The 21,966-nt window shown below is 44.5% G+C and overlaps 2 protein-coding genes across 12 annotated transcripts in view; both read right to left on the minus strand.

The window, feature by feature from the left end:
• The window catches only part of UNC80 (unc-80 homolog, NALCN channel complex subunit), a 131,574-nt gene extending 123,345 nt beyond the window's left edge, over positions 1-8,229 (minus strand). For all 3 annotated transcript variants that reach the window (XM_062002461.1, XM_062002459.1, XM_062002460.1), the window contains exons 1-2: positions 8,138-8,229; positions 5,631-5,679 (exon numbers count right to left, since the gene is read on the minus strand). In XM_062002461.1, coding sequence (XP_061858445.1) covers positions 5,631-5,679; positions 8,138-8,229 — 141 coding nt within the window. The remainder of the gene's footprint in view (positions 1-5,630; positions 5,680-8,137) is intronic.
• Positions 8,230-17,616: 9,387 nt separating this feature from the next.
• Positions 17,617-21,966, minus strand: part of MAP2 (microtubule associated protein 2) — a 238,736-nt gene continuing 234,386 nt past the window's right edge. For all 9 annotated transcript variants that reach the window (XM_062002287.1, XM_062002285.1, XM_062002286.1 and 6 more), the window contains one exon: positions 17,617-21,651. In XM_062002287.1, the coding sequence (XP_061858271.1) occupies positions 21,436-21,651 (216 nt within the window). In that variant the 3' untranslated portion in view covers positions 17,617-21,435. The remainder of the gene's footprint in view (positions 21,652-21,966) is intronic.

Raw genomic sequence — 21,966 nt, forward strand, 5'->3', positions numbered from 1 at the left:
TGCTCAGAACAAAGTATACTTACAGAGGACTAAGCCTGTAGCAACACAAATTGAACCTGAGGAAATACTGACAATAAACAGGGTTGCTAACAATTAGAGAAGTGTGTAGAAAGTGACACTGCCCACCTACTAGAAACCTCAGGTTTTAGTTAGAAAACTCAACAGACTTTCTTTCTGGAGCAATAGCTAAAATTGGAGGGCATTAGCTGTAATATGTGGCCAAAAATTCTGTCTTCTTGGGTATTTGTCAAAAATATCATGTCATGGATTAGGTGGTCAGCAATGCATATTTCTTAGCACTAGGAACACAAAACATGTCTGCCAGGGAAAGGATGTCTCACATCACTCTTGCACTAATGCGCTGAGAGACAACAGTGTCTACAAAGGGAAACTGTCTCCTGCCATTCATTGAGGAATAGGGGGAATATGAAAGGATGGCCAACACTCAGAAAGCCTTGGCAGGAGAGTATTCTCTTCCATTTAGAAACTATAAGAGCATCAAACCACAGTAGCAAGTGAAAGCACATTAGTATAAAACCAACAGAGGTCTAGAACAACTGTCTCAGACCAGGTTACCATGTGGGGTAACAAAACATACCCAGAAGCAAGAAAAGAGGTGTAGGGTTAATGTATGGCTACAAACAACAGTCTGAAAGAGACAACGAAAAACATGAGGTTTTTTGTTTGGGCTTTTATTTTTTTTTTTTCCCCAAAAGGGGACAGAGTCACACTCTTTATTTGTTACTTTGGCCACACACTCTCATGTCTACTTATGCATCAGCTCTGGGGCTCACTGAAGACTTCATTCAGCTTCAGAGTCAACTGAGCCCCTACAGAAGCCAAAATGAGACTCAGCACTGAGGTAAGGAATTTTTATCAGGTTAGTGGGCTGGATTAGCCCACTGAAATGCCTACCAAGCACCAGTACTGACCTAAGTTTATCAAATGAAATTATCTTCCCACCTGCAGTAGAAAAGCCAAACCATAAGCTCAGACTTCAGTAGATTGCCAAAGCTGTTCAGTTTACAGAGCAAGGAGAGGAAAAAAGTCACTGTGAGCAGCAACACTCACTACTCTGAAGAGTGAGGGAAAACACACTGTTGTTCTCTAGCTCTCCACTTCAGGCCTCATTTCTGGGTAGGTTCAATGGCATCAGGGATCAAGTTCTCCCAAAACACATTCTCTCTCTTCTTCTGGAAGCTCTGGACTACATTCTGCATGCGTCAAAAACTCATGAGGTAGCCAAGGAATCTGCAATTATGTCTTCAAATAGGCTTATATTCACCTCAACATTTTGGGTTTCTGAGCCACATTAAGCTTTTCTACATAGTTAACCACCACATTCCTCTGTTCTTTCCTGACCTGAGTAGAAACAGCACTGACAACTGTCACAAGCAGTTGAACAAGAACAGGCAGTTCTTTGGACAAGTGTTCCCATGGGGTTTGTCTGGAGTTTTCCATAAAGGTCCAGCTCACAGCAGCTTTTGCCTACACCAGACATTCAAGGTGCAAGACCCTGGGCTAGCATTTGCTCCTGTAGAGCCTCCCTTTTGGTTTGCTGTGGCTCTACTCTGACATTCAAGACCTTCTACAGAGAATATACAGACATTAAAGGAAAAGACTTAATGACCTAGGCAACTGCTGCTACAGCTGAGAGGAGTTACATGTTTCAATGACAAGGCTGAATGAGAATGTCTGAACCGAGCTCCCTGTAAGTCAGTTCAAAGAGAGATATTTACATTCTACAGGTATGTCTGGAGATGCAATCTCAGTGCTACTGCTTGGCTAAGAAAACAGTTACCTACTTATAGCAGATGTCCCTGCCTGCAACACCCCCCACACCAAAGGAGCATAAAGAACATCTGCCAAGGTGGCAGTGAGGGAAGCCAGTGTTATGTCCTGGCTGGAGAAAGGGCAGCCCCTCTCAGCAGTGCTCTGTGTGCATGTGTTCAGCTCCTTTGGGGCCACTTACAGAAGCATTTTCCCCTTTAGCCTGGTGATGCTATCTGTTGTATTAGAGTCTTGTCTGGCTGCCTTCCCACTGCTGCTGTTCTCCTTTTACCTCTGTCTCCACCAAGAACCAAAGAGGCTGTCAAAGCCCTTGTGATCAGGGTCAGCCTGTGTGTCACTGCTGCTGGAACAGGAATATGTAGCTGCCTGAAGAATCCTAGACAAGCAGTACATGACAGAGCAGATTCTGGTTGGTTTTTGCCATGGTTTTCCATACAGTTCTGCTCACATCACAGGAACTTTCCCTGCTCTAAGCCCAGGGCAACTACACCTGCAGCAAACTGTGGGAGGCAACAAAGGCTTTGCCAGGCCCCTCACCCCTGCTAGACAGCCTGGACCCTGGGAAGCTCAGCACTCCCCTGTTCTACTCTCTCAGGAGTGCTAGATGAGCTGCAGGTCTCCTCCAGGGAAATGGCCCAAGAAGATCTCACTTGAAAGAAAAAAAGGCAGTAACCTAGGAGAGCAGGGTCTGGTGCTTAGCCTACTGTATGTACAGAGGAACCCTGGCAGGGACATGGAGAAAGTGTTAGTGGTCTTTGAACCAGACTTCTGCCCTTGGAAGGAACCTTACTGCCTCATCCTTCCAAAGCTCAGGCTGCATCATGGTGGGAGGCAGAGACCATTGCTCAAGTCATTTCAGCCTAACTGGAAAGAGCTTGAAATACAGACAGACTGTACTGTCAGTCTGGGAGAGGTCCTCTGAGTAAGGAATAGTTCCTAGAAAGAAACATTAATCTAGGAGTTTGTAAAGATGGTAAAGCTCCACTGTTTAGCAAACATAGTAATGGTACAAATGATCAAAGAAACACAAATGTCAAAAATTGTATTTATAGAAGATTCCCATGTTCAAAAAGTCAATTTTCTGCAACTATGTCCATCAGCTAGATTAAATAAAGGTGGCCTCTTTTAAACTTTGTTCCATGTCTATCTTTTAAGCATGTATAACAACAAAACATATTACTAAATTTGGAAACAAAAAAAAGTAAAGATCAAACCAAAAGAAAATCAACAGAAAAGAGGTAAACATCGAATTAGCAGGATCCTCCAGAAAACTCTGGGGTTTTTCCATGCCCAATGCAATCCAGGGTAAAAGAATTTAAAACATATTCTTGAGTCCCTTATCCTCACCCAAAAAAATGCATTAGCTTTGTACAGCACTCACACAGCCTTGTGAGCTCATTCACAGCTTTGGCTCACACATATCAGGAATGACATTGTGCCAGAGCAGAATAATTTTAGAATGGGAAGAAGGAAGAACATTAAATCCATACTGAGGCACAAGACCATTTAGACAGTGTAAGACAATGTGTGTGAGGGGATATTTATCTTCAGATTAAAGGCTATTATTCACGGACCAACTGAGGTCAGTGTGATTATTCAGGTAAGGCAAATAAGGCTTTGAAAGGGACAGGTTCTTCCTCAAGTATTATGGCATAAAGCAAAGCTCAAAGAAACTATGCAATCTGCTCTTGCAGACCAGATGCTACACTCACTGAATCTAGGCCTCCAGCATTTGCTTCCTCAATCCACGATATGCAGCAAATTCCACTGCAGCAAGTTAAGAGCCAAGAATAATAATAGAATACTGCACAATGTTGTCATTTGCATTGCCAGACAGTTAACAGCCTATAGACATGCCTAGAAGAATTCTGGCTAGAGAATTTTAAAAGGACAGATCACATAACAGATGCATAGCATTCTTAGGCAGGCTAGTCAATACAGTGGTGGGAGATAGCATGATGTTTCAGAAGACAAGTCAACTACCTGTCAAGTTCCAGAACCCTTTTCTCACCCATGCACACAGCACTCCCCACCACATAACAGAGCAGGTGTTGATACGGGCAGACATTCCTGTGAATTAGCAGGGATAGGAAATTGATGTGCAAAAGAATCACAGAAGACCCTGAACTGGAAGGGACTCATTGAGTCCAACTCTGTGTTCTCCAACTCCTGTCCTCACCGGACTGCCTAAGACTAAACCAAAGATCGGTACACTCCCTGCTGTACTTGGGCTCAGGTGGTTTGGGCTACAGTTGACAGTTTGTACTGGAAAAAGAAGGTGGCAGATGAGGCAACTCAGGCTGTATCACATCAATTGCTCAAAACTAAGTCCCACCTTTGAAAGCTTCCTACCATAATTTAATGATTATGTTAAGAATCGGAGAAGAAGCAAGTTATCCTTCATCCAAGGGGCAGACATGGATTGGATCTTCATAAAATGTGTTTTTCCAGAGCATCCTTTTCCTTGCCTGAAATGTGTGATTTATGTTGTCTTGCAGCTGGTTTTTGTTTGTCTGGTTTGGATTTGGGTTTTTTGGTTGGTTGATTGGGCTTTTTACACCTAGTAAATTCTGATATGTGCTCACAAAATAAAGGTGTTTTAGAATCAGCCTGAGCAATGTAGAAGATCTGATGCTAACAGCACAGCATGAAGCACAAGGAAGTCACAAACAGACAGGTACATCATGGAGAACACAGAAAAGGAAGCTCTGTCCTGCTACACAACAGCTCACAGGTGGGGCCACAGACTCAAATTACAGGCCCTTCAAGGCATGGCTCCTGCATACTGCTACGACTCTTGGTGAAGGACATCAGGAAAGCAAGTTCTGTTTTCTGGGCTCTGAACAACCAGAAATTGTCAATGGTACAAGCCAGGGATGATGCTTTTTGCCCCATGTGCCAGAATTGCAATGCATTTTACTCATCAACACAGTAAGCCAGTAGTTCTCTATCAGTATTTGTTATCTAGCAATAACCTTGAAAAATTTATGGATTTCTTAGAAGAAAATGAGTCAGCAGCAGCTAGGGCTTCTCCAGCTTAATGTCTTGTGAGAAGTCAGAAAATTGCTGTGGAGAGACCTAAGTGCTTTAAGCTATTAAGATACATGTCCACACTAAGTTTTTCCAGTCTGTCAAGTTTGGCTGCAACTGCTTAATGTACTTTAAGTTATCCAAAGACCAGCAACAGTTCAAGGAATTATGAAATTCCCTAGATACCAATCTTATTTGAACTTGCTGCATGCCTTTCCTTTCTCCATCTTTTAGAGAGTAGCGAGGTTCCATCTAAAATACAGTTAGAAATAAGAGTTATTAATATCTGCATAATTACCTGTCTTTATGCTGCTAAGACACACTCCCCCTATTTTTCAATAGAAGAGGTATTTTCACCTTGCACAATGGAAATGTCATTGTTTAAAGCCTGTTAGTAATGTATAGACTTTCAGTACTTTAAGTATGAAAAAACTCCAGTAATCACAAACTGAGATGACATCAATATCATCTGAAAGCACATACACACACGATGAACTGCAAGTTGAGACCCAGATTGTATTAGCTCAGCCTGCCCATACCATTACTTACTTTAATTGCTAATTGGTTCAGTTACTAATATCCAAATCAATATATTTTTGCTGTGTTTAGAGATGCACATACTATCCAAATTCTTTAAATGGGAAAAGGTTTAAAATCCTCGATGTGGTAATGTACAAAATAAAAGGTGAATGGATCAAATCCACTTCTGGCATGAGCTGAGAAGCTTGCTGACCGGCCACTATGCTAAGATCAAGTTACTTGAAAAGTTGGTTACTAATAAGAGTTGAAGAAGAAAAACCTGTACATACCACACAGGAAGCTTCATATTGTTTCCCCAGTTTAGGTCTTAAAAATGCACTGAAGGAAGAGAAAAAAAAAAGTGTTAGAGACCCAGTTGTTCAAGTGTGTATTTTACTTAATTACTTCCAGGATTTTTCTTATTTTTAGATTCCCAAAATGCTGAGCAATTTAATGTAAAGGAAAACATAAGGTGAAAACAATGTTCAGATACCTGTTGATGACATTGGACATATAAATACTGTCACTTTTGACAGAAGTTTCAAGAATTTGTTAATCCACCCTCAAGACAAGTCCTGTTCCCTGTTGATTTAATCTTCATAGAATGATAGATGTTGGAAGAGACCTTTAGAGATCATCTAGTCCAATCCCCCTGCAGAATCAGGTCCACCTAGATCAGGTTGCATAAGAACATCTCCAGGTGGGTCTTGAAGACCTCCAAGGAAGGAGATTCCACAACCCCTTTGGGCAGCCTGTGCCAGGGCTCCCTCACCCGCACAGTGAAATAGTTTTTTCTTCTAGTTCAGTGGAACTTTTTATGTTCCAGCTTCATCCCATTACCCCTTGTCCTGTCACTAGATACAATGGAAAAAAGAGATCTCCCAACCTCCTGAGACCCACACTTTAGATATTTGTAAATGTTAATAAGATCCCCCACAGTCTCCTCTTCTCTAGGCTAAACAGCCCCAGTTCCTGCAGCCTTTTCTCATATGAAAGATGTTCCAGTCCCCTGATCATCTTGGTGGCCCTGTGCTGGACTCTCTCCAGAAGTTCTCTGTCTCTCTTCAGCTAGGGTGCCAAGAACTGGGCACAGGACTCCAGATGAGGCCTCACCAGGGCAGAGGAGAAGGGGAGAAGAACCTCCCTTGACCTGCTGGACACATTCTCTTGATGCATCCCAGGATGCCATTGGCCTTCTTGGCCACAAGGGCACATTGCTGGCTCATGGTTAGTTTCTTGTCAACCAGGACTCCCAGATCTCTCTCTGCAGAGCTGCTCTCCAGCAGTTCAACTCCCAGCCTGTACTAGTGCATGGGCACCTCACCAGATGCAGGACTCTGCACTTGTTGAACCTCATGAGGTTCCTCTCTGCCCAACTCTCAAGCCAGTCGAGATCCTGCTGAATGGCAGCACAGCCTTCTAGGGAATCAGCCAGTCCTCCCAGTTTGGTGTCATCAGCCAACTTGCTGAGGGTACACTCTGTCCCCTCATCCAGGTCATCGATGAAGATGTTGAACAAGACTGGCCCCAGAACTGATCCCTGTGGAACTCCACTGGCCACAGACCTCCAACTCAATTCTGTGCCATTGATCACCACCCTCTGGGCTCTGTCATTCAGCCAGCTCTTGATCCACCTCACTGTCCACTCATCCAAGCCACACTGCCTGATCTTTCTGATGAGGATGTTATGGGACACAGTGTCAAAAGCCTTGCTGAAGTCAAGGTAGATGACATCCACTGCTCTCCCCTCATCTAGCCAGCTGGTTATGCACTCATAGAAGACTATCAGGTTGGCCAAACAGGACCTTCATCAGTCAGTTTTCATCCATTTTACCTCAGTGAAAGATTTTCAGTATATTCTGTTTAAAATGTGTTAAATATTACTTAACTTTGTCTTGGCCCTGCTTTAAGCCAGAGATCAATTTGACACTTTTCTATTAAGTATTTTCCTCCACAATTGCTGACGTGGAAAGCTTATGATGAAATTCAGGCCTGTGCCCCGTAGGTAGGTAAACACTCACCCTCTGATGTCATTCCCCTCCAGAAGGGAATCAGTTAAATATTAAAAAAATTAATCAGGTCACCTTCTTATAGTTGGGATTTTTTTAGTACACAACTCTGAAAAAAAAAGGATTTTGTGACGGAGGCCTTAAATTAAAGCAACAACCTTCAAACCTTCCAATCCCCCTCAGCCTCTGCAGTGTTCTCAGCTTAGAATTGTTAAGACAGGATACAGTCAGGATTCACAAAAAACATAAAGCCCCAGCCATACATTCAGCTTGCCCCTCACACATCATTACTCTCCAAGCCAATGAAATAAGGTGAGACTTTGATATATCTGTTTGCATGCTGACCTTTCAAAGCATAGATGATACTTTCAGAATAGCTAAAATGCAGATACAAGCAATGCTGCAAGACTGGTGCAACACTGAGGGATGCTGCTTCTGGTACCAGAGCTCCAGGAGTCCTCTGAAAAGAGGGGGTGGAGGGGGATAGGACCGGAAGGAAGGGAAAGGTATATAGACAGGCATATACATACCGATGTTTTAAAGTCAGATCAATAAGCTGCCTGGAACTGCTACTAGGTTAAGCTGCCTGCAGTCCTCTCCCCATCTCTGATACACACAGATCACTCTATATCGAGGGTGAAGAGAGGAGCTTGTTTCATGCCTTCGTGTTGCAGCTGCAGTAACTGCTTCCTCCCTGTCACTGGGCAGCAGCTGCCCCCTCCCCCCCTCCCCACTTCCACTGCCCTGTTGCAGCTGTATCCCATGCACTCAGGGCTTGTTGCTCTCACCTGGTTTGCCTCCATAGGAAGGTCTGGATGGGCAGAGGGATGCCACGGCCGCTTTCCTGCTCCTGGCCCTCTGAGCTTTTCCTTTTCACCATGATGTTGATGACAGCTGCTGCTGTGAACTAGCCTTAGCAGACATACCAGTCGGGATCTCCCATGGCAGCCTCTTTGCCCCCGTAACTCTTCACCCTCTTCCCTTCATCTTCTGCAGCCCACCCCCTCCCTCCCCTCTTACACCTCCCGTCAGCTTTGCCGGTGCAAAATGGCTGCAGGAGGCAGGGAGGAAATTAGGCGAGCGAAGATGTCCGCGTCCCTCTGCCTCCTCCTGCCTTCAGCACCTCACTTTGGACAGCTCCCCGCAACCGGCGCCGCGCCGGCAGGCGGTGACGGGGGCGGGTGGCGCGGGGCGGGGCCGGGCCGGGCCTCCCGCTCCGGCGGCGGCGGGCGGGGGAACGGCGGCGGGAGCGGGGCTGCGCCTCGGCGGGGCACCAGCAACAGGCCGGCGCCGCGGCCTGCTGCCTCCCCTCGCTGCCTCCGTCCCTCGGGCGCGGCGCGCGGCGGGAAAGTTTAGAGTGCACGTCAGCCTGCAGGGAGAAGAAGATGCAGAGCAGCCAAGAACCCGCCGGGCCTGAGCAGCAGCTCACTCTCTCCCGCCCGCCCGTCCTCCCTCCCCACCTGCAGCACGGAGAAGTTGACGTAGGCTGCTCCTGAAAATCACGCCGAATCTGACCAAGTGCCCCCACGACCGCAGAGGAGCAGAATGGAGAGGGCTTTTCAAGGCGCTGGTGGGGTGTTTGTTAGTAGTGCATAAGGGCCGAGTTGCCCTCCTTGGATCTATAAAGTGTCTTGACGCAGCCGGGGGTGAGGCCATTGAATGGGAAGAATCTTGTTTATCTCCAGAGTGGGAGAGATGAGACAAAAGTAATAAACCCTCTATGAAAGTGAAGGTTGATGGTAGAAGGAGGGGAAGTTTGAGGCACTTGTTCCACGGGGTTTTTTCACACTGAAAGAGTTAAGACAAGGGAGGTGGAGAGGATAGCCAGTGACAAAGCAGACTAACTTGTCTCCAACTAAACACCAGACTGATTTGACTAATACAAAGATATATTTGAGTCAGATTTGATGGAAATATTTCTCAATCACTGTTAAATTAGCTCACCTTACATACCAAAAAAGCACTTAAAAACTTATTTGGCACTTAAAGATTCACCAAGGTCATTCCTTCCTGGAACAGGAACTGAACTGATCATACCACCTGCTTTCTTCCTTATGGGTACTTGGAGAGACAAGTTTGTTGAAAATGCAGTGCGACTACTTTGATAATCTGCATTTACCCCACTGGGGATAAAGGTTTTTTGTGCCCAGCCCAATATTTCCTTGTAGTGACTTAGACTGGTCTTGATCTCCGCTCATGGAGAACAGGAGACTGTGTGGGTTTTGCTAAAATCCCACTCTTCCACAAAAGGAGTATTAAGACAGCTAATTAGAAGGTAATCTGTTAAATAAAACCTAAACAATGTGTTTACAGTCAAAAAGTTTAAAATCCTTAAAATTACTATCTATCTGAGTGCTGAAATGCTGAACTGGTTGGTTTTGTTTGCCTTGTTTTTTGCTAGCAGTAAACTTCTCCGCTGATTCACAGAATTCAGGCCTTTTTATTCATGGGATTAGGCTGCTCAGATAAGAAATTTTTAATTATTATTTTCTTTCATAGAATCATAGAATGTTAGGGGTTGGAAGGGACCTTTAGAGATCATCTAGTCCAACCTCCCTGCAGAAGCAGGTCCACCTAGATCAGGTCACATAGGAACATGTCCGGGCGGGTCTTGAAGACCTCCAAGGAAAGAGACTCCACAACCCCTCTGGGCAGCCTGTTCCTCTGCTCTGCCACTCTCACAGTGAAATAGGTTTTTCTTATATTTAAGTGGAACTTTTTGTGTTCCAGCTTCATCCCATTACCTCTTGTCCTGTTGCTAGCTACAGTATTCTTTCCTTCAATTAAGTGAGGCCAGGTAGGAAAAAAATAATCTTGATTTCTGAAAATCTGTTGAGAAGTAGCTACAGAAAGAAGAAGGTTAAAACGAGTCACTTCTAAATGCAAGATATGCATTAAAGTAGTTTCGCCCCTCAATGGGTTCAAAACTTTTTATTCCAAGTTGTCTTGTCTGGAAAACAAATTTGAGTTTTAAATCTTGCCAGAATGCTTCTTCATAGTCAGAAGTGACCATCTCTGTGATTCTGTGACACACAATGCAGTAGGAGTAATAAACTGATTTTTAAATAATTGTTTTTTCGTGTGCTGTAATGTGTTATGAAATTATTGAATAAAACGTAAGCTCAGTTAGCAACAAATCTGAAGTCTAATTTCATCTGAGTTTTAGTAATTATCGAGCAGCAGCATCACTCTTCATCTAAGAAAAACACAAATACTAAAGAAAATTTTAATGCTATTTTCAATTAAAGAAAAAAAAACTAACCCTGATCCTTTAAGGCCTCAAGAAATGCCAGGTCAGTGTCTTCCTCACGGACATCACAATATGAACAACTAGAACTCGTATCTTCACCATAGTTGAGAGGATTGCTAACCCTAAGCCAGAGATGAGGGTCGCAGGCTAGGGATGCTTTATATGGATGGTATTTTAAGTGGCATAAAATTAGTGCCATCAGAAATTTTAGACAGCTATAATACTGAATTGGTCTGAGTTTGACAATTGCAAACTTAGCATCTTGTAAGCATAGTTCAGATCTGTGATTTTTAGGGAGTTATTTTGTTGTGGGTTTGGATTTGTTTTTTTTTTCTTAAGTAGGTATCTTTCTCTTACATTCAAGACGCAGTCACTTACAATAACTTCCAGTTTGCTGCTCTAAGCCCAAGCTTATTCTTCCTCTGCTACACAAGCAAAAAGAGAGAAAAGAGCACTGCAGCTTGCTCACAGACTACAAAATCTACTAATTCTCCTGATCAACAGGGACACCAGAGGCACTTGGCGTAGTCTGGCCAGGGCAGCTACTTAGGGGTAAACAGATGGAGGAAAACATGAACACAAAGCACCACAAAAACCCCCCAAGTTTATCAGGAAAACAATGACATTCACTGGTTCCAAACCTACCCAAGGTAAACATCATGGCTGCCCCTAACAGAGGCAGCCCTAGAGAGCAGTTTGGAAACTCACTCCTTTGGAAACTTCATCAAACCCCCACAGGGGGATTAAAACAATCCTCTCATCTTGTCAGAGAAGGCACAGGAGTGGAGAACACATGAGGCAATTGCATGGTAGATCCACATCTGGCAGTGTTAACTATCACTTAGAAAGCAGGACAATATACTAATACCTGTGCCTGGCTTTCTGTTACATCCTTGACAGATTCTTTAAAGGTGTAGGCAACACTTTTTATTGCAGCGTCCAGTGGCAGGACAAGGGATAAGCTGGAATATAAAAAGTTCTACTTAAGCACAAGGAAAAACCTCTTTCACAGGCTGCCCAGGGAGGGTGTGGGATCTCCTTCTCTGGAAGTTTTCAAAACCTGCCTAGACATGTTCTTGTGTGACCTGACTGAGGTGAACCTAGCAGGGAGTTGTACTGGATGATCTCTTGAAGTCTCTTCCCATCCCTACCATTCTGTGATTCTATGATTTAGGAGAAAAAAACCCGTGTTTCAAAGCTACTTGTTTTCCTTACTCTTTCTTTGTGCATACCTGGCCCTTTGCCCTGTCACACAGCTGTTAGCAAATGGAGCTCAGGTAGACCAACAGACTCTGAGAGGAAACCGCAAAGCTACTGCTTAGTAGTAATCAAAAATGTAACTGCTGATTGCAGTTCTGACTATACTTGCCATTGTGGTTCCAGAATATTGCTTTCCAACAACACACAGCCATAAAAGATACCCGTATCTCTGTGTACAGAGGTCTGAAGTTACAGAACTTCTGATGCAAAACAAATCAGAGAGCAAAGGAAAGATGGCAACGTCAGTTGTTGATAATAAGAACAGCAGTGCAGATTCTCCAATCCAGTCAGGCTGTGAACAGCACTAAACCTAGGAGGTGGCAAAGGTGGAATTTATTAGTGTGACAATGGCTAGAGACCAGTTTTGTTCTTGCCTTCTTTTGGAGACACCATACACACTCCACAAAGAACATGCAAAGCTGAAGTGATCTGTACCTAGGTAAGTGAAACAACTTTGGAATTGCACACAGCCTGGAAGATTTTACTTATCTCTATGCTGAACTGGTTGCAGCAGAAGCTTTCAGATTTGCAGTCAGTACTGACTGCACCTAAGTAACCAACACTGCAGTGTGTTCTGCAAAGGAAAAATAATCCTCCACATCAGCCCCCTGCTTTCACTTACAGTGAGGATAAAGAGGAAGCAAGGAAACTCTTCAGAAAGGTCATTATATAACAACATTAAGGTATCCTGAAAATTCCCCTGTGCTTTATTCACTAGGCTACACTGGCATCTTGGGCTGGCACAGCAACACAGCTGCCTGCTGCAAAAAGTTCAAGCCTAGTGCAACAAGTCATTGCTTTCAGGAAGCAGGCATGAGGAAGAGCAGAGATGGCATCATTAGCTCTGCTGTACTCCAGCAATTCCCAGCCTACCTAAGGGCTTGATCACAAAAGATGCCCATGACACTATTTTTCCATTTCCTCTCTTACTACAGGCAGCATCAGTCTGACATACCCCCAAGTCTCATGATTCTGGTCACTCACTGCTTTATTCATCGCACAGCTGTGCTTGCACATCCGTCATGGTAGGAATCAGTATTGATCCAGAAACAGTCAAAGCTGGCAGCGTGCCACAGAGTTGAGAACTCTGAGCACAAGCTGAAAAGAAGCTCCTGCTCTAGACAGGAGTGCCCAGCACAGGGAACCACTCTAAATCTCACTGTCTTGCACTTGTTTTCATGCTGATGCTCTCCAAGTCCCTAGCCCCAATCTCTGCTACACATGCTCTGAAGGTTTCATACTTGTATCTGTTATTCTCTGTGCAGAAAGAGTCAGAATCCAAACTCTCAGGAGCACCTCGAGCCGTTCTGTTGTGCAGCAGCCTTTCCAAGAGCAAAGTTGTAAACAGTTCCCAACTGTACACCCCCAAGCAGACAATTGTTTGGCGAACTGTCATGAGAGCTTAGTTTTGGGGGAGCAAGTAAAAGCTAGAGGGGTTCAGGTTATTTTCTCCTCCATCCTGTTTGCTAGAGATAAAGGAGGAGTCTGCAATGGAAAAATCAGCCAAGTGGCTGAGAGGCTGGTGCTGGAAGGAAGGTTTTGGGTTCTTTGACAACAGATCCTTCCCTGGGTACTACAGCTTGATAGGACGGGATGGGATTCATCTCTCCTGTAAGGGCACTGGAATATTTGGGAGTGGGCTAGCAAACTTAATAAAGAAGTCTTTAAACTAAGGGACTTGGGGGGTTGGGGGAGAAGCAAGATAGAACAAGCTGTACCCTCTAGCTGGGAAACAGGGCAGGACAGGGAATGCAATGATAAGTGCCCTTCATCTGCACACTGGACTGAGATATGGAAGGCTGGCCATCCTGTGGAAGAGCCAAACCCGGGAGGAACCACGTGCACCCGTCCATGGAAACCTGTGTGTTTGAGTAAGCCCCTGCGCTGCCTCTACACCAATGCACGCAGCCTGGGGAATAAGCAGGAGGAACTGGAGATGTGGGTGAGGATGCGGGGCTACGACCTCATTGCAGTCACAGACATGTAGTGGGACAACTGCCATGACTGGAGCAAGAAAGGAGGAAAAGGAGGTAGGAGGCCTCCATGGATGAGCGAGGACATGCTGGGACAACTCAGGCAGAAAGCAGCCATCTATGAGAGGTGGAAACAGGGGCTGGCTTCTTGGGAAGAGTATAGGAACATTGCCAGGGCATGCAGGGGTGCAACTAGGAAGACTAGAGCCCTTCTAGAATTAAATTCAGCCAGGGAAGTTAAGGACAGCAATAAGGCATTTTTCAAGTACATCAGCAGCAGAAGGGTGGTGAGGGGTAATGTGGGCCCGCTACTAAACACAGAGGGTGCCCTGGTGTCTGAGGATGCAGAGAAGGCTGAAGTACTGAATGCCTTCTTTGCTTCAGTCTTTACAGCCAAGGCTGGCTCTTGGGAAGCCCAGTCCAGCAATGATAATAGAATGACCAGGACAGCAGAGGACTTGCCCTGGGTGGAAGAGGAAGAGGTTGAAGACTTGTTGAGCAAGCTTAAGGCTCATAAGTCAATGGGTCCTGATGGGATGCAACCTAGAGTGCTGAAAGAGCTGGCTGATGTGATTGCTAAGCCTCTCTCCATCATTTTTGAACAATTATGGAGGACAGGCGAGGTGCCTGAGGACTGGAGAAAGGCCAATGTCACGTCAGTCTTCAAAAAGGGCAGGAAGAACAACCCAGGAAACTACAGGCCGGTCAGCCTCACCTCCATCCCTGGAAAAGTGATGGAACAACTTGTCTTGAATGTTATCACTGAACATATGAAGGAAAAGATGGTTATCAGAGGGAGTCCACATGGATTCATTCACCAAGGGGAAATCCTGTTTAACTAACCTGATAGCCTTCTATGAGTGTATAACTGGCTGGCTAGATGAGGGGAGAGCAGTGCATGTCATCTACCTTGACTTCAGCAAGGCTTTTGACACTGTCTCCCATAACATCCTCATTAGAAAGCTCAGGCAGTGTGGCTTGGATGAGTGGACAGTGAGGTGGATCGAGAGCTGGCTGAATGACAGAGCCCAGAGGGTGGTGATCAATGGCACAAAATTGTGTTGGAGAGTGGAGTTGCACAGGGATCAGTTCTGGGGCCAGTCTTATTCAACATCTTCATCAGCAATCTGGATGAGGGGACAGAGTGTACCCTCAGCAAGTTGGCTGATGACACCAAACTGGGAGGACTGGCTGATTCCCCAGAAGGCTGTGCTGCCATTCAGTGGAATCTCGACTGGTTTGAGAGTTGGGCAGAGAGGAACCTCATGAGGTTCAACAAGGACAAGTGCAGAGTCCTGCACTGGGGAGGAACAACTCCATGCACCAGTACAGGCTGGGGGTTGAACTGCTGAAGAGCAGCTCTGCAGAGAGATCTGGGAGTCCTGGTTGACAAGAAACTAACCATGAGCCAGCAATGTGCCCTCATGGCCAAGAAGGCCAATGACATCCTGGGGTGCATTAAGAAGAGTGTGGCCAGCAGGTCAAGGGAGCTTCTTCTTCCTCTCTCCTCTGCCCTGGTGAGGCCTCATCTGGAGTCCTGTGTCCAGTTCTGGGCTCCTCAGCTCAAGAGGGACAGAGAACTTCTGGAGAGAGTCCACTGCAGGGCCACCAAGATGATCAGGGGATTGGAACATCTTTCATTTGAGGAACAGCTGCAGGAATTGGGGATGATTAGTCTAGAAAAGAGGAGACTGAGGCTTATTGTCAATCAGGACTCGCAGGTCTCTCTTTGCAGAGCTGCCCTCTAGCAGTTCAAGCCCCAGCCTGTACTGGTGCATGGGGTTGTTCCTCACCAGATGCAGGACTCTGCACTTGTCTTTGTTGAACCTCATGAGGTTCCTCTCTGCCCAACTCTCAAGCCAGTCGAGATTCTGCTGAATGGCAGCACAGCCTTCTGGGGAATCAGCCAGTCCTCCCAGTTTGGTGTCATCAGGGAACTTGCTGAGAGTACACTCTGTCCCCTCATCCAGGTCGTTGAGGACGATGTTGAAGAAGACTGGCTCCAGAACCAATCCCTGTGCAGCTCCACTGGCCACGTACTCACCTCAGTGCTCCAACATCACAATCCGCTAGCAAATTTTAAAATACATCACAATCTACCACATGCTACTAATAGGATATCACAGTCATAGAAATAACACCTCTTCTTCGACCACCTTGAAAGAAGAAAACTGGTTCTTACCAGTTATCCTCAACCATTGCTCTAGCTGTGAATACCTAAAATAAGGATTTACCCTTTTATTCTCAACCCCTTAATCCTTTTCATTTTAGCGGACGATACATTAGCTCTGCCTTGTGCTTAAACACCTTTAGGAGAGTACTTCTAATGGATAATTAACATCACTTAGTTATTCCTCCAGGTAGTTTGACTGCATTTATTTATTAATACATTGGCATTACGTGAAAAGTCCAGCTCACTTAGGGGCTGGGAAACTTAAGGCTGTCAGTCTACTTGGTTGTGTCTTCCTCCCTACAGCTTAGGCTCCCAGCCACAGTCAGAGGATTGATTCTTCTGTTGGCAAGTCCCACTGTTGCTATCTCAGCTCTGCAGAACATGAGAGCTTCAGCATCAGCTACTGCATGAGCTCTGCAGGATATGCAGAACTCACACAGCAGCTGATACTGAAGCTCTTACTTTGTATCACTGCACTAGCTTGAAAGCCCTCCAGGCATTGGAGCTGGAGGAGGCATGAGCAGCAGCCTTGCTTGAGCAGGCAGCGTGAGGGCAGCAAAGCCTGAGGGGCGAGGCTTCCCCTGTGTCCCCACATCACAGCACTGTGCTGAGGGCACCTGGTCCGCACAGGTGGCTTGGGCCAGAACACATTGTCTGGAGCGGTTTTTTGTTCCACCTGCGCCACGGGATCCAAAATAACCACCTACTTCAAAGCAGCCCTCCAATTTCAGTCGTTTTCCCCGCCAGTTTTCAGGAGGGCCCCATGAGTTCATCGCCCTCAGCTCGCGTTACCGCTGTTCCCCGTCAGACCGCGGGCAGCCTGCGCCAGGCCGAGCCCCTCAGCGGCTTCGCGGTGTTCCATACACACAGGGCCTTGGGATGGGAGTCGTACCGCCGCCTGTCACTTCCTGGGGGAGGGAGGCCGTGAGAGACAGGCTGGCAGCCCTCGGCCCCGCCGTCCCTCACGGCAGCGGCTCCTGCCTGACGGCCAAGAGAGCGAGAAGGAGGTTGCCCCATGGTTCAGCCGAGCAGGGCAAGTAGCAGGGCAAGTGGCAGAGCCCTGACCCCTAACTGCAGCAAGTAGCCATTAGCAGCCCAGCCTGAGGCAGCGGTGAGGATGGCTGCGGCCCTTGGCGATGCCTTTGCTCACCTCCACACTGCAGGCTGCCAAAGAGACAGTGTGACCAGGAGGGGGAAGCTGGCTAATTCATGGGCCTCCAGGGGCAGGAGGACTCAGTTCCACCGTGCAGGTTGATGCTCAAGCTCACCTCAAGGCTGGGACCCCTGGGCATAAAGTGTTCACACAGAACTGGGAAATACTGCCCTGCAGAAGAGGCCGCTTGCTGTAAAAAAACACTTCCTTTGCAAGAAGTAAGAGGGATGCGCTGAGAAATATGACTTAATCTCCCCTGACTTCTCCTGGCAAGAGTGACAGTGCAATAGCAGCAGGTACATGACAGTTTTTCCCCACGCAGAGAACAGAGATGTGCACTGTCTGAATGCAGGAGGAGCTGCATCACAGACCAGGGAAACTGACACCAGCACTTAGATGACAAGCGATTTTATTTTGCAAAACAATCACTATACAGCAACAAATACAATTGCAAATTGGATTGAAAAACATGAACTACCTACCACCAGCCATTCAAAAATGCCTCTTTTATGGTAACAGGCTCTAAAATTATCAGAAAAAACACAGGTTTGTAACAGCAGACTGTATTCCTCAACATCACAGCATACAGCATGTTTACTTGTTGGCTTTTTCTCTTTGCTAAAGTTGAAGTGGCTTTTATACGCTTGACTTTTCCAAGCGTGAAACTAATTTACCATCCTGCAGTGGGAGTTGCTAGAGTTGCAGAGGGAGTTGCTTTAGCAATCTGAGTAGCGAGCAAACTCAACACACACCTAGGCTAGAAATCTACCTGTGTTGATTTTCATAGCAAATGTGATCTACTCTTCAAGGCATTTGCCTTTGAAGGGACATTTGTACTTGGGTTTCTAACAGTATTTGGTCCAGCATGGAAAAAAACTGCTGCTTACATGTGGTAGTCCACACAGGTTGCCTTTGGACTCCCTTTGGGTCGTGTATATAGGCAAACTTGGATTTGTAAGCAGCCACGATGAGATTACTACTGTACCTTAGCAGAGCACTGAATGGATAATACCATTTACTGCTATACAGTGAAAATATACGTAGCCCTTGTGGGCACACAATTTTTCTCATCAGTATTAGTTTTTCCTTTAGTGTTGCTGGACAGAGGTTTGCTCAACTTTGTTTGCTTTCTGCTTGTGGTTACATAGAAACAGAACTCTGCAGAGAGGGCAGAAGCACTTTTGTCTCTACAGCTTCATGGATTATTAATTTGGGGCTCTCCCCTAGCTATCCAAAGAAGGTTTCATCATTTCTTTTGTCTGGATTATCTCTGCTTTGTTACAGAGTTGGGTCTCAGACACCCAACATATGTGCTGACTCAACACACCTGTAGAAAAGAAACACAGTGGATGCACTTTCCAGGAAGCTGGCTCTATTCATCTTCAGTGGGCATTACATATTTACAAAACTGTCATTTTTAAAACCAACACTCTTCTTGAGAAGTTAAGATTAATAGGAGCTTTTCCAGTGAACATCTAGAGTCATGTAACATAACTTGGTTTTATGTATTTCATTTAACACCACAAACCTCTTGTTTTCTTTAACTTTACTGTGTTCTAGGATTCTTTCTATGGAAGGATGATTGCAATTACAAAGGTCTTTGCTTGAATCAAGACAAGAAAGCTCTTTTTAATGCATGAAATAAATGACTTGGTGTGTTAACACCACTTTCAGTTTGGATTCATAGGTGGATTAACTAAGCTTCTACAGTATGTCAATCTTAAAAGCAGAATAAAAACCCTTGAGTCCCAGGCTAACACTGTTCTCACTAGTTGGTGCTCAGCTTCAGAGAAGCTGAGGTTCAGTAGTACCACAGACTCTCTCCCACACTGGCAAAAGGCATAAAAAACCCAATCATGCAAGGTTAATTTATATTAACTGATAGTATGATCAGAGCAACATGATATAAATATTGTTGTCTTTCTATCATCTTTCTGGAAAAAATGAGAAGAGGCTTTTAATGCACCTCACTTGACGCTGTTTCCATGTGAATTTTTAGGATTACTCTAAATTACTCCAGATGCACTTAGCATGGTTCTAAACTCACTGTCCTTGTATCAAATAACCAACTTACAAACAGTATTAGGTACTTTATAGTGTGGAAAAGCTTTTTGCAGAGCTGAAATGTTGTGTGTGGGGGTAACATTTTTAGAGTTGTAACCATTTTGGTTTTAGTTTTGCACTACTGTGATAGCTTAGTCAAAATCCCCTTTTGGTCCTCTGAGTATTTACTCTCTAGTAACTGTGCATTTCCTACCTGAATTTAGTGATGGGGAATCCTGTGCTATTAATTATTAGAATCCTCCACAGACATAAAAATCTTCTGTATGAATTGTTTCAGATCAAACCCCAACACATACGCACACACACACACACACACACAAATTAAGGAGGAAAAGAACCAGATCAAAAGCTTCCAACACACATTGTTAACCTAATACATGTATCAAGTATAGCTCAACTGACAGTGCAAAGTTTAGTTAAGAGATTTCAAAAGGAAAAGATCAAACAATCTGCAAGAATGTAAACTGCTCATTTCATAATGTCTACTGTACATACAGTATCACCAGATGATTATCTGCTGATGAGTAATATGATCATAGTACCTTCAGTGTTCTCTTAGTGTCCATAAGACCGTGTTGGAGTCCTCACAGGTAACTCCGTTACATCGGTTGTTTAAATGTCTCTGCCCTTTATCTTTTATGCACACATTTTCTTACCCTTTTTATAGTCAATATAATCCCACTTCGCTCAGATTTTAAGATGCCCTATTTAATTGATGGGTTGCTATGGCAAACCAGTCCAGGGAGCTCATGACATTTATTCACGTACCGTAATTTACAGGCATCTCTGTTACGTTTACCACTGTTACCTGAGCGCCTGAGTGTGTACATGAGACATCACTAAAGGAGTGGAAATAACATCTTAATACTTTTGTGTTTCAACTTTAGCAAAAGAAAAAAAAAATTGTAACTTTCACTGTTACTACAGGAGTTAAAAAATTAAATTTTAAAAAAAAAGAAAAGGAAAAAAGACAGAACCAAACTACTGTGGATTTTTTAAAACTCCAGAATCGCAACTCATCCATCTTTGGAGACCCTTTTACAAATGTCTGGATCCCACAAGAATCGTACCTTTGTGAAGAAAGGGCGGAAAGGGAAGAGGGAATGAATCCTTTTTCTAGCATCACAGAAGAGACTTGCATCTGGCACTAAAACAGGGTCACGGCTTTTAGTTGTTACAGAAAGCAACTTCATGCTAAAATTGTCACCTCTTTTAAATGTATTCCTATGAATAGAGAAAAAAAACCCTGCTAACATCTACTTTTACATACCTAAAATTGCAACACCAAAGGGTGCAAGAGACACAGATACTGTGAATAAAGAAGTTGAATATTCAAGTATATGAGGAGGGCGTACCACAAATGGCCACAGAGAAATATATATATATATATCTATAATACTGTATCAAACAGATGGAAAGGATGCGAACCCAGCGGTGCATACACAAATCTAGCCGCTTAACCAACCTTCTAATCAGACACAAGTCTGGTGGGGTGGAAGTGCTTGCTTTCAACAGCTTTGTTACATTACTTCCCCAAGCACGGTTCAAATGTTTTCAACTACTAGTTTTAGTTATTAGTTAAATAATTTATTGGCTTTTCAGCTATACACTGACATAATTAACCTGGTCCAAAAAAATGTTAATAACTTAACTCAACTTTTGTTCTACTCATTTATACAAAATAACACTTTTTTTTTTTTAATTAAACTTGATTTTCTCTAGATGCCCTTTCTTCTGGCAAGCAGACTGTTAATTTAACCTGTGATAACTTACAGTGGGCAGCTTTTCTTTGTTTTTAATTTCCCCATCTATCAACAGAACAGTGAAATGAGCAACTTGGGATATTAACGAGGCTCTTCAGAAAGAGGTGGATGGCCTTCAGGCACATGAAAGGTAAAAATGCATTTTATCATAGTACGGTACTCCATGCAAGACAGAGCAGAGCAACAATAATTGTCCAATGTAACATACTGCAGTTGTATACCCATATAAAGCCAGTGTCTTCCTGTTGTAAATGGAGATCAGGCCAATTTCTGCATCTATTTTTTTTTTCTGTTTTTTTTTTTTAACTGTATGGTAACTACAAGTCTTGGAATGTGACTTAGTTTTAGACATGGTAAAGAATGGATGGAACACCTGCTCTGAGCCCATTCCTGCCATGAGCTCATGCCTAAAGATTATTACTTCTTATAATGCACGCGAAACGAGCAGATTCATAAGCCCTGCTTAGCAAGGGCTGCCGTGACATCCTCGGCCAGGGTGGCCAGCTGGGGTGACTCGAGCAGGTTGATGCTTCCAGAGGATGAGACGTTGCTGAGCCTGCGTGGTGAAGCCACGCTGGACCTGCCTGGTGACTGTGTGATGATCTCAGCCCCGTGATCCACGCGGGCCTTTGCATGCTCTCTGAAGTTTAGCTTCTGGCTGTCAATCTGCTCCAGGAAAGCAAAGAATTTAACACATTTTACATTCGACACGTTATCTTGTTCTAGATCATCATCTGGGTCTCATTTTGTTTACTCTTAAGAACTCTTGCAAGAATTGAAGCTTCTTTAGTCCTTTAGCAGAACTGAAACTGATGATTTTTTCAGCTTGTTTAATATATACTGGCTTACTCTGTTACGTTCTCTTACTATTTCTGTCTCTGATGGATGCTTTAATGAGCAGTGTCATTGTTCCTAGCTGTATGAATTTAATAGACATTTTATGGGCATTGGGATTTGTTTCAGAAATCTGTATTTTTAAAC

The sequence above is a fragment of the Colius striatus genome, chromosome 9 (assembly GCF_028858725.1).
Source record: "Colius striatus isolate bColStr4 chromosome 9, bColStr4.1.hap1, whole genome shotgun sequence".
In the NCBI taxonomy this organism is placed as follows: domain Eukaryota; kingdom Metazoa; phylum Chordata; class Aves; order Coliiformes; family Coliidae; genus Colius; species Colius striatus.